General features: G+C 39.6%; 1 protein-coding gene across 4 annotated transcripts in view; it reads right to left on the bottom strand.

Moving 5' to 3' along the window:
- Positions 1 to 212: 212 nt before the first annotated feature.
- Positions 213 to 15,339, bottom strand: part of SMC5 (structural maintenance of chromosomes 5) — a 95,875-nt gene continuing 80,748 nt past the window's right edge. The window contains exons 18-26 of one of the 4 annotated variants that reach the window (XM_064579358.1): positions 9,480 to 9,605; positions 6,756 to 6,800; positions 6,250 to 6,345; positions 5,713 to 5,817; positions 5,373 to 5,492; positions 3,979 to 4,158; positions 3,801 to 3,896; positions 2,325 to 2,470; positions 213 to 1,728 (exon numbers count right to left, since the gene is read on the bottom strand). In XM_064579358.1, the coding sequence (XP_064435428.1) occupies positions 2,327 to 2,470; positions 3,801 to 3,896; positions 3,979 to 4,158; positions 5,373 to 5,492; positions 5,713 to 5,817; positions 6,250 to 6,345; positions 6,756 to 6,800; positions 9,480 to 9,605 (912 nt within the window). In that variant the 3' untranslated portion in view covers positions 213 to 1,728; positions 2,325 to 2,326. Of the gene's footprint in view, positions 2,471 to 3,800; positions 3,897 to 3,978; positions 4,159 to 5,372; positions 5,493 to 5,712; positions 5,818 to 6,249; positions 6,346 to 6,755; positions 6,801 to 9,479; positions 9,606 to 15,339 lie in introns of all 4 variants that reach the window. The other 3 variants (XM_045882236.2, XM_045882237.3, XM_064579359.1) reach the window with 3 other exon arrangements.

The following is a 15,339-nucleotide window of genomic DNA, read 5'->3' as shown; positions in this document are numbered from 1 at the left end:
GGCTTAAATCTTTTTCACTGTGTTCACTGCTGCTATTAGACTGTAATTCCCTTGCAGGCAGACAAGGAACTAAATTTTATATGCTTTTAACCAGGGACAGACCAGCAAAGGCACACTGAACAGACTTGTTTTTCAGTAAGTGTGAAACCAGAATGACTCTCTTAATCAGGTTAAAAGTGTAAAACCAATTCTTAAGATAACGTACACCAAAAGAATATGAAAATATGCATTTATTACTGACAAAGTAGCATTTCCCAGAGATTTTTTTCCCCAGTTACACACACACACACAGACACACACTATAGCAGGACAAAATTACATTTTTCACATACACCAAAAAAAATAAGCACATGTCCAAAAAACAATCAGAAAGCAGCAAAAAAATCTTTTACTATGAACACTAAAAATCTGTGAATAGAGACTCTCCTTGGGTATTTTTAATGAGAAAATCTTCATTGATTTGCCTGTCACCTTCATGTTTTAAATATATATTCATCAAATCAGACTTTCACTTGGTGTTTTTACAATTTCTGCAGAAAATACATGGTTTTAAGTGGCTGAGAATATAATGTGTTAGATTTATTAGTATGTTAAAATGATACATAATTTTTCCTTTACAGCTCAAAACCCAATGTAAAACTAAGTATTAACTTTATCCAGTAGAGAAATATAAAATGCTTACAAACACGGTATGGAGTAATTACTGCCATATGTAAACTGAAATGTACTTGACCTATCTTCAAGCTCCTTTTTCACACTGATAAATAAGATGACCAGCACTAACTCAGACAATAAACAAATGACAGTAAGCACATATTAGTAAAGATATTTTGGTGGAAAACAAAGTATTAAACAACATCCACTTACTAATAGGTTACCAAGTTTTTCAATGTTTACATGAGTTGTTACACTAGTAAAAATGTTATTTTAAAATATGTTCATAATACATGCATTAGGCTAAGAGGAGAAGGCTCTTTTAAAATTTTTTTCAAGAAAAAATTACCTTTTTAAAGAGAAAATGTCCAAGTGAGAGGATAAAGACTTACGATTCATTATTTTTTGACCTAAGAATATAAGAATCTACAAAACCCAAATTAAATGCAACTCTTCCATTTATTCAAGCTGTCAAGTCAAAAAAAATAATTTTGTCATTCCTGGCACAGATCCAATTCGCTGTTCAGAGACATGTTCTTGGATTAGTCCACTATCTCACAAGCTTTATTTTTTAGAAGACTAGAATTTGTTTTGGCACTGTTAATTAGTGTAACTCAGAGATAAAGGATTCTCTCATCTAATTCCTGCTCAGTTTAAACTAGATTTTTTTTAAAGACAATGGAGTAGGAGCAACACTGTAAGGAAGGACCTAAAAGCTTAGGTTCTAGAAACATGTTTTAAAACAAATCAGTGCTTCCCTCACTCTTGACCTAACACTGAGAAATTTTAAATATAAATTGTAGAAACCAGTATATGAAATCTTAAGAAAAAATCTTACTAAAAATAATTATAAAAATGCTTTTAGAAATTGAAGATGTAAAATACAATTGACTTTAAATTAAAAAAAAAATCAAAACCAAACCCACACACACTTTACAGGGTTATTCCTTAAAAACCCTTATTACTTGATTTTTTTCTGTCAATCTTTTGGTTGCACGTTGCATCATCTAGCGTCCATCTTGTGGCATTTCAAAGACATTCCGCTACCATTTCTGAAGCCCAGTATGTTTTTCCCTAGAGATACCAATACAATTATAGTGTCAAGTTTTGTAAATTTTTTTAAAGGCTGATAAAATTCCATTTCCCAGTGGAGATAAGGTCATCCTTTTTAATAGGAAGGAATGAATAGATTTGTCATAAATTATTATTATACACTAGTCTAGACATTGCCATATCAATTCTTTAAAAATTAAATATAACACTGGGAGGAAACTATGATTTGAGATGTAGAGTCCCCTTTAGACTCTGAAAGTAAGTAAAGTTCCTCTGGAATTAAAGCTCAGGATTACCAGGTCAACCACACTTCCTGTGATGGGTAACCCCTCCCCCGTACCTGTGATGTGAAACAGTAAATACCTTTTACCACAGGAACCCAATGACTCATGGTCAGTGGGCCAAGGACTTAAGTTCAACAGAAACAGACTTAATTTCTATCAGATGAGGTTCCACAGAAAGAAGTTACTACGGTGTCCATCAACCCATTTGTATAGAAGAGCAGGTTTCTAAAAATGACCCATCTCTTAGTCTTAATGAATCTCCTTTTATTCAGGTGAGCCATACTTATAAACAGGATTTAACCAAAAAAAAACGCCAAAGTTCTCGCCCATTACTTTTATTGAGAAGGCTGAGTGAACGTGATACGGCGCCGCCGCCTTTGGAAAGCCTTTAAATTCCATCTGTTAGGTTCCAACATATGAGGACCATTGTAGACAAACAATACGGTCATCTTTTCAGAATAAGGAAGATTTTGCAGGAGCTGTAAGTGTGAAAAGAAACGGTCCTATGATGCCATACATTAAGAAGCACAATTTGCCAACCTTACATGTGTCAAGTCAAATGTTATTTCTTTTTTTTTTTTTTAAAGATTTTATTTATTTATTTGAGAGAGAGAGAATGAGAGAGAGCACATGAGGGGGGGGAGGGTCAGAGGGAGAAGCAGACTCCCCGCTGAGCAGGGAGCCCGATGAGGAACTCGATCCAGGGACTCCAGGATCATGACCTGAGCCGAAGGCAGTCGCTTAACCAACTGAGCCACCCAGGCGCCCTCAAATGTTATTTCTAATATTAATGAAACACTTAGGAAGGTGGCAATTCAACAGCTATACCCCGCCAGACCGTGATCCTTACTTGAATTACCACAGCTGACACCTGGCCTAAAGAATCCTCAATGGAGGCCTGGCCAGCATTCCTAGGCCAAATAAGATCCTACAACTGCCCAGCTTGACCCTGGAAGTGTGTCCTTCAGAACTGTCCTAGGATCCATACTTGAACTCATTTATCCACAAATACTTCACAAGCACAACTTGAATGGTCTATGAAAGATCGGAAGCCTGCAAAGTGTGTGCCAGAGGGGTGGGCTTATAGGCCAGGGTATATGGTAAATAAGAGAGTATTAACAGGTCTGACTCTTTCAGAGAGTATCTGCTGGGCAAAGAAGACAGATGATAATATTCAATAAAAATGCACACTGAAGATGGGCACTCCAATGAAATTTTTCATGGCTACTTAAAGAGAAAATCTGGTAATATTAATAAACACATCTTTGAGTATATTGGTCTTACAAATTAGCCACAGCATAAGACGTAACAAAAGAACATTTCCTGCTGTGATGGTTCTAGCTCTAGAATGGAAAATTCTTTGTAAGGATAATTCTGTTTTTATCCAAGTTAATCTGAGGAGAGGGGAGGTCAGGGTAACTTAAAATTTCCCCTGCGCCTGGGCAGTGGGACCAGATGGTCTTTTTGGGGAAATGAGGAGGGCCAGAATTTGAGGGTTCGTATTCTCCTGCCTCTTTTAAAAAGTACTAAAAGAGGAACTTCTCTAGATGAAGAGTAAGTACCAAAGGCGGGGAGGAAATCTTGGTTCTAGAACATAATTCTATGCCTCTTATATTCTTCTTCCAATAATAAGGTTTCTGATGAAGTATGTCACTGGCACTTGTCCCCTTTATACAAGTATTACTGTAATCTTTTTAGTTCCTTTTTTGGGAGTGTTTCTGCTCATACTGATGTATCGGGCCATACTCTGTGATGAGGCCACAGGGGACTTCTGAGTACATGAGCACTTTTAGATGACTTACTACCTACCTTTGGTGTAATAAAGAAGTACTGAGATGTATTTTCTTTACAAGCAGTATTTACAACCATTTCAAACACTCTCCGTTCATTGATCGGGTCCATTCCCTAAACAATGACAGTAACAATGATTACATTTAAATCGATTATAAGCTACGATAAAGCCCAAGTAAAAGAATAAGCACCACACCTGATTGATTTCATCCACGACTCTAAATGGACATCGATTAAGCTCCTGAAGCGCCATCAAGTACAACATGGTGGAAACGCTTCTTTCCCCGCCGCTCTGATGGTGTGGGGTCAGCTCGTGCAGCTGTGTACTGCTGCGGAACTTGACTCGAATGCGAATTCCGTATTTATCATAGTCTTCCTGTAGAACATTAAAGCGTTGCTGACAGGTTACCGCTTTCTCCGGCAACTTCATACTACTATTTGAAAACAGACTGAATAAGTCCATCAGAAGAGTAGTGATAAAAGTTTTATGTGAATAGATCCTTGAAGATCCCTAAAGGCTTAGAGATAGCAACTAGTTCTTTGATACTTTATTGTTTGAGTTTAATTGTAAGAAAGAGTTGATTAAAGTGCCTGCTTTATAGAGTAATGGACAGGATGAAACAGAACAAAACTTAGAAGGGCTTTGGCACAGTGCCTGGCACGTGGGCAGTATATCATAAATGACATTTGTTACTACTTGTAACAAGCCCAAAGACTGTAGGTGACATCACTGTGGCAGAATCTACCATCTTACCAGGACTGAAAAATGAAATGATGTTGGCTACCCTTATGTCTCACATCAAGCAGGTGAAGGAGTCACGGGGCAAAGTTCCTAAAGCACTACCTTGCTTTCTATCAACATACATGCGAAGCTGCATACAAGCTAAAGTACAAAGATGCTGAGCTGTGAAGGAAAAGGATCTTTTATTGTCTCCATTTCTGTCCTAAGGAAAAACTTACTAGGGCAATTTTTCAACATTCACAAAATTAGAACACTAAAATAAGCTCAGTGTATTACCAACTAGTTTGAACTATGATCAACACAGGACCAATCCTGTTTCATCTCTAACTCTATCCTCTCCTCTTTTTCAATGACTTTAAAGCAAATCCCAGGTTCATCACTTTACACATTTCTGAATGGAAATGATTTAACCTACCATTTGGCAGTGCATTAACTTACAGCTCAAGGAATTTTAGTTTCAAATTTCCAAATATTTTCATTCCTGTGTACTCTTAAAAAAGGAAACCACAGATACTATACTGTATTTCAGTTGTTTGCCAATGTCTTCAGGACTCTTCTAACATGGACAGTGGTAGATTTATAAAGCAAATCATTCATAGCTGAAAAACCATTACCTATCTGGATATAAAGAGTTTTAGTAACACTTGTCTCCAATGTCACCAAAAAAAAAAAAAAAACAACAAAAAACGACCCTGATGGGACGCCCATAGGTGTTTTCCTTCCTCTGAACAATTTTTTAGTAAGTGAAGTTTTCACAGGTAGAACTCTAGAATAAACAATTTACACATACTTTTAGCATCTAATTAAAATTACTTGCCAGGAAACATTTGATTCAAATGCAATATTACCTCATTTTCCGTATGTAGATCAACTTCACCAGCACACTGCATAGAACTGAAAAAATTGCTGAATTTTTCATTAATTTTTTCTACGAGCTCTTTTAAAGGATTAAGCCACCTTTCTTTTACCTGCAAATAAATTCAATATAAAAGCACAATTTAAAAGCATTATTATATTCATAGAAAATTGTCCATAAAGCGAATTCAGTATCAGTTATCAATCTAGTCATGAGAACAGACACTGCATTTGTTCCTAGAAGCATGTCATTTCAGTTTGCATTAGTCTACATCCCCATATGATAAACGATAAGCACGTGACAGAAAGAAAAGTTAAAGGTTAAATAATTACCTGTGAAATGTTTTCCCTGTATTTATCCAGTTCAACTTTCTTTATCTTTAGTTCCTCAGTTAATTGCTCTATTTCTTCTTCTCTTTTTGTGTATTCTTCAACCACCTGGCAGGAAATAATTATTTAAGACAAATCCACCAAAGGATAACATCACGGGAAATTTTGCATCAATTAAAACACTAACAGAAAATGCCCATTGTGTTGCATTGTTTGTATGCAATTAATTTATGTTCTTCTACTGAACGTGTTTTTTATCCTTGAAAAAATAGACACTGCAGTATTTCAGGTTAGCCCAATGATTCTTTTTATAAAGGAAAGGCACAGAACAGTGTGTTCCTTAGGAAGAGTCTATTTAAAATTCTAATAGATTCAGAATCTGGCATTTAAAGCACATTGTTCCTGCTGTCTAGCTTGTTATTACCAAGAGCTCTAGTACAGAGTGGGAGGCGGGTACTGGAGAGAAGTGTGTGCGCGTGCGCGGAGTGTGTGGGGAGGGGGTGGCGGGGCTTGAGGTCGGCGATAGGGAAAGAAGCATACTGTCGGGTTCAGTCCTGTGAAGCAAGAAGCTCTTGATCTTTCTTCAGTTAATAAAGCATCAATTTCATCCAATGTGTTTGGAAGATCCTGGAAAGCCTAAAGGAGAAAAAAATGGTCTGTAATTACAAATAGTCCAGCAAAAGCAGTTTAATTTGAACAGTTAAACATTCTGCTGAGTAAGTATCTGTGTTCAACAGCATGCTAGCGTACAAGGAATCAAAGGAATTAAACAGGGTTTTTTGCCTTCCAAAAGCTTACACTTAGTTAACACGGGAGAACGTCTTAAGGCTGAGTATTGGTGCTGAGTATTAAAGTAAGTAGTTCTACCCTACAAGGACATGGGGTTGACAGAGGGGAAATAGCAGTTCATGCTAGAGGAGCTACAGGGAGTTAAGAGAAGTGAGAGGCCCCACTTTCCCAGAAGTCTCTGGGCCTTCAAGCAAGGAGCTACAGAAAAGCAGGACAGAGGGAAAAGAGGAGCTTGGAAAAAAGAAAGCGCTGCATACCATGGGGGGTGAGGAGTTGTGTCCATTTGGAATGGTGGGTACTTGCTGAATTGGTAGAATGGGTCCAGAATATGTGGGGCATTGAAAGAGAGCAAGAAGTTAGAACTTTATACTGTACTTATGAAGAATGACAAAAGCATCTTAAGAACCCAATTACTCTGACGGCAGAATTTGGCTGTAGCACAGCTGACCTTCGCACGACACAGGGTGAGGGGGACTGACCCCTGCTGTGTAGTCAAAAATACATGTGTAACTTTTGACTCCCCCAAAACATAGCTACCAAGAGCCTGCTGCGGACTGGAAGCCTTCCCGAGAACGTCAGCAGCGAGGTGACACGTATTTTGTAATGCTACATATTTTATATACTGTACTCTTAGGGTAAGCTAGAGAGAAGGCAATGTTATTATGGAAAACATAAAAGAAAACACATTTATAGTACTGTACTTGTTGAAAAAGAAATTCACATACAAGTGGCCCTGTGCAATTCAAACCCGTGTGGTTCGAGGGTCAACTGTACTACCTTCTGAGTCCAGATCATAGAGACAAGTCAGACGCTTTCTTATCTGGGAGGAAAGCAGTACATTGATTTGCCAACACAACCTGCAAAGCTCATACGATATGAGGTACAGAACCAATCCTGACACCCTGAAAAAGATCCTGAAATATGACATGAATCTAGTATTTTAATCTTATGTCTTTTATCTGTTCAGAAAGCAGTTTAACTTGTACAGGCTTTCAGACTTGTCCGCTGAGCGCTCACCCGGGGCTGAGCACGTGCTCAGCATCCTCACTGGACTCCCGAATGGGCATCTGCCGTTGTAGATGGTCAAAGAGAAATCTTCTTGTCCCCCACCCTCCCCACCACTTGGAGCAAATCTATTTCTCCTTCAACCTTCTTCGTCTCAGTCAATGGCAGAACACAGGGGTTGGTTCTCTCTCTCACCCTTGCCCTCACATCTGTTAGCCAGCCCTGCTGACTGTCCTGAAAAGATCCCCATATCGGTAAACTCGCCTCTCCAGGGCTCCCACCCTGATCCATGCCCCTCTTCTCTCTGGCCTGGTCCAAAGCAATCATCTTCTCAGCAGTCTTCTTGCTTTCATTCTTGTGTCCCTACTGGATTCTCCACCTGGCAGTCAAGAGTGTTCTGCTACACGCTCCGGTCAGTCCCATCACTCCTCTTGACAATCTTCCAGCGGGTTCCGTCTCCACATCCAGCCTGCACTCCTTCCACGAGACCCTCCGTGCTCTGACTTCCACTGTCCTTCGTGCCTGGATGATCTTGTTTGAGCCGGACTGAGACTCATGTGAAATATGCCACACGTACTTCTGCCTCGGGGGCTTTGTATGGAGCTGTTTGCTCTGCCTGGACGACTCTTCCCTCAAACTCTCACTTGGCTAATTTCTTCTCTCCATTCAGGAATCCTCTATAATAGTATCTTCTCAAAGGAGGCTTCCCTGACATGATCCTCTTACTTTATTTTTCTTCTTAGCACCTCTTGATAGCCGACATTGTCTCTCTGCTTTTTAATTCGTTTATCTGCCCCACCCTCCAGACTAGAATATAAACTTTAGTAGAGAAATATCGGTCTTGTTCAGTGCCTGATCGATCAGTAACATTCATAATACATGAATTATCTTCTAATATGTTTCTCTCAAAAACCATATAACTTATCTCCGAAAAGAAAAAAAATAGTAGAGATATTGTACTAATATTTACTTATTTTATGATAATTCCATGTAATCTGGACAAGTGCTAATATATTTTTAGAAACAACAGCCATTCAATTTGTCTTATATATGTTCCTACTAAATCCCTACTATGTACCTAAATAGAACCCCTCTCTAGGCTGTCTGTGTCTGATGTAACAGAGTGAAGTCTTTGAGGATTTGAAAATTATAATCCAAACTTTTTTTTCCAGACATATCATTAGCTATTGAAAGAGAGTAGACATTAACTACTGAAATAGGGAAATAGACATTTCATTATCTATTGAAATTAAGATAAAATACTTTATCTAAAAATTCATTTTCTATTTTCTTCTTTTATTTTGACATTATTCTGAGAGTTGGTATGTTAGGCAAGGTATGATCCCTACTTGTCAGATAACACTCAGGGTCACAGGGCCACAAAATTAATGGCGGAACGTGGAATACAAAGCAGAATCTCCTTTTACTAATTGAACACTGTGTCAGCACAGAAAATAGAAAGGAAAGCCTCTTTTCTCCTTTTCTTGCCAACAGATGTTAGCCCTAAAGATTCAGGGCTCACGGAGCCTTAATAAACACCCTCATTTCCAGAAAAACATTTTCATTTTACCTTTTTCTATTTACCATTTCTTATATACCAATTACCGGTGCTAGGTTTCCATAAAAAACTACACCCTATCTCCTGACCCTACCTCTTAAAGGTAGCCTGGGGGAAAAAGCATTTTATTGGAAGAATGGATATTCTGGAACTGGTAACTGTGTAAGGGGCTGCCCGTGCTTTAATAACTTTAGGACTAAGCCAAGACTGATGGATGTCCAAGTTTGAATATAGTAAAGAAAATCCATTAAGCACAATTACTTTACATACATACTCAGTTTAAAAATGGGGGGACTATCCTGTATTTCCTGCAGCACTTTTGTTTCTCATGGCCCGTTACAATGCCTAACACACTTGAAGCTGACAAAGAACGTAGGCAGCATGTGACCTTGCAGCCTTATACACTTGTTATACTTACTGTCTGGTATTCTTGAGGAACCGTCTGCTCTGCACCCAGGTTACATACTTGCCTAGCTCTCTTCATCAGCTCCTTACATTTCTGCAATAATCTCTGTCGACTTTCATCCAGCTCAATGAAGTGTTGCTATTGCAAGATAAAGAATTTTTGACAATTTGTAGGTTACCATTTTGTCAGAGGACTACTTTATCAAGAGACACACTACAGGTGAACTTTGGGGACACTGTGGATTCAGTCCCAGAGCACCTCAATAAAGTGACCATCACAACGAAGCAAGTCAGATCAATGTCTTAGTTTCCTACTGTGTAAAAGCTACGTTTACTATACTGTAGTCTAATGAGTGTGCAACGGCAGTAGGTCTAAAAAATGCGAACTACCACCATGTGCGCTTTCAGCAAAGCCACTCACTGATCACAGGTCACCATGACAGATTTGACAAAATACTATACCCTATCTTGAGTGTAGAAAAGTGAAGAGCAGTAGAACGAGGAAGGCCTGTATATCAACGACTGAATTTCAAGAAGCAAATCATCTAAAAGCCATACCTCAAAAATCATGACAAATACTAAATTTGAACTTAAACTTTAAAATACATCATACCATATGACATTAATCCGTAAGGGCTCTGAAAGTTATCTTTTTAAAGATTTATTTACTTATTTGAGAGAGAGAGAGAATGCACACACACAGAGGGAGGGAGAAGCAGACTCCCCACTGAGCAAGGAGGCTTACATGGGGCTCGATCCCAGGACCCTGGGATCATGACCTGAGCCGAAGGCAGACGCTTAACGACTGAGCCACCCAGGCACCCCTTGAGCTCTGAAATTTAAATCTGCTTTGTTCTGAAACAGTTTAACTTAGCTATATATAATTAATACAATTTGAAATACACAATACATAGGCTTCCTATCTGAAAACTCAGCACTTGAATGTAAAGAGAACCTTTAAATAGTGTTTGGTGGTTGTCCAAGTATCTTCCATATAGTTATCATTTATTCATGGACCCATTCATTCCTTCACCAGATAATTACTGAGAATCCATTAAATGTCAGTATTTTATTATGCACTGAACATAAAGGTGAAAAAGGAGAAAGACACACAAAATTATCATTAAAGAAACAGCTCTACTATTTACTGAAAGCTTATGTGCTGTGTGCTTCACACATGATTCCCTTATTTCTCACAATACTGTACAGTGATATTATTCCCCATTTTGCATTAAAGCATCTCGTCCAAGCTCACACACTTAGTTGCAGGCTGTCAGGATTCACATCCACACCTGCTTCTAGAACTCCTGCTCTTTTCATTACAGCACCATGCCCCTCGGAGAGGGCTGGACAGAGGACAGCAAAGCCAGTTGGGGGGGGTGGGGGGGGAGACAGGAAGGAAGGCCAGAGTGGTCACAGAAGCTCTGACAGGGGAATGGTCTTCACCAACAAGTAAGCAATGACTAGAGAAGAAGTAGCAGAATGTGTTCCCTGGATAGCTGATTACAAGCCCCCCCAAATCACAATCCTTGCTTAGTTTTTTTCTGCTCAGGGTGGGGAGGGTAGGTAAGGAGCAGAAAGAAAGGGAGCAAACCATAATCTAAGATAATGTTGTAAAGTCAGACTAGTGAAAAAAGGCTTTATTAATAATTCTGCTTAGAGTCTAGCCTTTAACAGTTAATGGACAACAGAAACTTTTTATCTGTGGGAGACCTAAGGGGAGAAAAAAGGCAAATTTACAAACTATGCCCCACCAACATCTCAGAAAGGACTACTCTGTGGGTACATATTCTGAAAGAATAGTATCCTCTTTCCCGGAAATTCTGAGAAAGCTCATTTGGTCCTGAAAGGTGCCTATTGACATTGAACAAGGAAAAGCTTCTCTAAGAGGGCCCTCTAGTGGAACAAATCGGAATTGTTTACAGAATTTCTTACTAAATATAAATAGCATGTTACACCTAAAATTAACACCATAAGTATTCCATTTAACAATTAGTCAAAATGAAAACAATTTTCTGCATGAAAGGAATGTGAGCTCTAAGTAGCATGAACTTTTACTAAAACACTAGTTGTAAATAAAAACATTACTTCCCCAATTTTCCTTTAATATAAATACAAGCCTCAAAATTTCATGCCAATGTAATGGATTTCACATGCAAACGTTAACTGTAAGGTTTAGGACATACCATACAGAATATATATTTTAGAAATATGAAAAGTAATCTTTTAATATCAACTTGAAATTTTAATGTCAAATTTGAAATGTAAAAAGGTAAGTATCTTGACTTTTTACTATACAAGATTACGAATTCTAATCGGAAGCAATTAAGTAATGGCAATAAATACTGTTTACTTGTTACGTGACCCCACCTCTCCCCAAATCTATCTCCCTTAAATAAACAAAAGTCTCCTGAAATTGTGTTGCAGGATAGAGGTAAGCAGGTAGCCAGAGAAGAGAACATTAGATGAAAGCAAGGAACTTCTAAATTCAGTGGGAGGATAAACACATTAAACAATTTCTAATTCTTATAACTAATATTCTGATGCAAACCTATACTTTTTAAGGAAACCCTGGTTTCGCGCTAGGCAGTGCACTAAGCACCTTGATATATATTAAATGGAATTATCACAATACCCCTGCAGGGCAGATAGGTATTTTATTTAATACCTCTGACTGAAGATAAGTAAGAGACATGGAGTGGGGTTAGGAAAGCAGTGCACGGCTTAAAAAAAAAAAAGAACAAAAAAACCAAAACCTCAACCAACTAACAGGTCTCTCTCTCTGTATCCACCTTCATATGTAGACTTACACGCAGTCAGCTTACTAACTTGTCCTAAAGATACTCCAGACACAATTCACAAAGCAACGCTCACAACCACACCTGCCTTTCTCTGAGGACATCTTATAGTCCTGGAACCCTGTCACCCTCTTTGCCTTCCAACAGTCTGAAGACGTATCAAACCCCATGGTGGTCAGTCATCCCTGAAGTTCCCTCATGGATACAACCCCTACTGAAACATGTCAATCTTCTTCTGTGAACTTGTTTTCACGGTCAGTGTCTAGGACAAAATGGGAAGTGGCAGTAATGGGTCCTTAGTGCAAGAAGCCATGTGTTACAAAGGGAAGAGTAGGAAAAAACAAAACAGTATTTTCTCCTTGTTTCAAATGGCATAGGACGGCCAGAGGAATAGTAAGAGCACCTGTGTGGGTAAAGGACAGCAAACAGAAGAAAAAAAGAGTCAAAGAGAAAGTGAACAATGACAGACGTAGTCTATATATTCTTTCACTCAATATTCACTATTTCAAAAGCGTGGTTAGGGACTGTGGTCAGTCAGCAACCAACACCGATTGAGTACACAGTGCAGGAAATAAAAGAACCTTCCAAAAGGGATGTAGAAAGTAATTTTCACATCAACTCGTGAAAAAGAGAAACAGAATGGTGCAAAATACTGCCGAGGAAATGCACAATACAGTCGGGTGGTATCAAATAAGAGCAGGAGGGGAAAACGTGCCCAGGGCTGTGCGCCCACGGGTCTGTGTGTGGTCAAGAGGCTGCGAACGGAGCGGGTATTTCCAGGTGCCAAATCTAAAGGGACAAGCAGCTAACCAGAGATTATTTCTCTGGACAGTGCAAGGTGGCTGTCCTTATAAAAAAATGAGTGACTCAAAAACCGAAAACAAACCCTCCTCCCCAGAAGCTCTGCTACTCTCTAGAGTAGTCCACTCTGCTCAGAATCTTACTATTCCTGTGGCTCCTCACAAAATGGATCACAGGAGAAAAACTGTGCGCTGACACCGAATCTTAGCACATCCCCGTGAACAAAGGCTGCTGAAGAGCAGCTCCATGTGGAGAGTGGGCTGAAGTTGGGAGAAGATTTACCCCAAAGCCATCATGATTTCATGATACTTCTGTAAACATGACACCAATCTCTAGTTTTCGTAAGCTCATTCATGCTTAATTCAAAAATAAAACTCCACGCACAAGGATCCACTACTGCACTGTGTGCCTGGACTCACTGCATACAGTCCTGGCGCGACGGGTCAGTTTCTGAACTGTCACTGCCTACATGTACGGAGCAGCCAGGCCCACAGGCTCGCTCCGTGACAGAAGTGCAGCCCGGGCTCCAGGATGACCCACCAACAGGACACACGAGGGCGGAGGCCTTTGCTCACACCCCACGGCCCCTCCCCCCCATTTGGGTACTACCTTTGGTTTCTTTTGGCCGGACCCCTTCAGCATGTTCAGAATGACAGTAAGTGCTCCTGTTCCTCTTCTTTTTTCTGTTTTGGACAGGAGGGCTGAGGGAAGGAGCCTCTGGCTTTTGCTCTAAGTGCAGTAACCAACCCTAGCATATCAAACCTGACCTTCAGCTCCTTCTGGCGAGGCGTTGTCTGTGCTTGCCCACTACTCTAAGATGCTTATCAGCCAGCAAAATCACGTTTCTTCCAATTTTTCCTAGCCATACACTTTTTCAGGAAGCCGAGTTTGAAGAGGCTGACTTCAGAATAATGTTCCCACTCCTCTGTGCGGTCCTCAATGTTCTAAAACCTATCAGGGCTGTTTCCACTAAAAGATACTACTACAGTTCACTATTAAGCAACAGGAGTGTTTCTGAAAAGTTAGGTCTAACGTACAGACCCTGCCAGAGCGTAGCTGACTCTGGGAAGGGTGAAGAAGGGATGACCAAGGTACAAGGGGATTTCACATACAGGACAAGCTTTAAAAGTCTGCAGCAAACATGGCAAAGTGTTACATTTGTTAGGGAGAAGGGACCTAAGGAAGTTCTATTACTCCTCCTACTCTGGTGTATCTTTAAAATTTCATACTTGGAAATATTGGAAAAAAGACTTTAGTGAAACAAATGATAAGCTAAGTTTTTAAACATGTTTTCAGCTTTGAAGTGTAACTGGTGAATAAGCTGCATGTCAAGGACACAAATTGGTGGGTTCTGATGAACCTATACAACAGTGAAACCACCCCCCCCAATGTAACAAACCTATCCCTTTCAACACTTTGTACCCCTCCGTAATCTACCCCACTGTATCCCCCCCACCCCCCGCCCCAGGCAACCACTCATTGATTTTTGTCACAGGGCATTCTACATTCTGTAGAATTTCATATAAATGGAATCAGATTTTTTTGGTCTGGCTTCTTGCACCCAGCATAATTAGGATCCCTCATGTTATGTGTCTCAGTAATTCGTTCCTTTTTATGGCCGAGTAATGCCCTGTTGTGTGGATATCCCGTAATTTGTGTCTTCACCGCTGCTGGACATTTGTTTCCAGTTTTAAACTATGACAAAACTAGCACACATCCCTGTACCAGTCTTTCATGGACATATACCTTCCCTTCTTTCGAGTAAATACTAGGAGAGGAATGGCTGGATCCTATGGCAGCTATATGTTTAGCATTTAAGAATCTCTCCAGTGGTTTCCCAAAGTGGTTATGCACTTGAAATCTACCCGTACGGATGTGAGTTCCAGCTCTCTACATCCTCAGCAACACTTCCGTACAAAGTCCGTCATGCCAGCAGGTCTACGGCAGTAGCTCATTATAATTCACCCTTCCCTACTAAAGTTCAGCATCTTTTCATGTGCTTATCTGCTGTCTGTATATTTCTTTAGTGAAGATCATGTTAAAGTCTTTTGCCCATTTTCTGACTGGGCTGTTTGTCATCTTTGTATTGACAGTTGTACAAGAGTTCATTTTAGAGTATCCTTCAGGGCCAGCAGACTTTTTCTATACAGGGCCAGTAGGTTAAGTATTTTAGGTGTCGAGGGCCCCATACAGAATGTCATGTATTTTTTTTTTTTAATCCTTTGAAAATGCAAATACTATCAGCTTGAAGGGACTTAATATAAGCAGATGTTA

Source organism: Mirounga angustirostris, unplaced genomic scaffold, assembly GCF_029215605.1.
Source record: "Mirounga angustirostris isolate CCGP_5_RB_7025 unplaced genomic scaffold, mMirAng1.0.hap1 SCAF_15, whole genome shotgun sequence".
Taxonomy (NCBI): domain Eukaryota; kingdom Metazoa; phylum Chordata; class Mammalia; order Carnivora; family Phocidae; genus Mirounga; species Mirounga angustirostris.
Note: the sequence above shows the minus strand (reverse complement) of the source record. Positions and strands in the feature narration are given on the sequence as shown.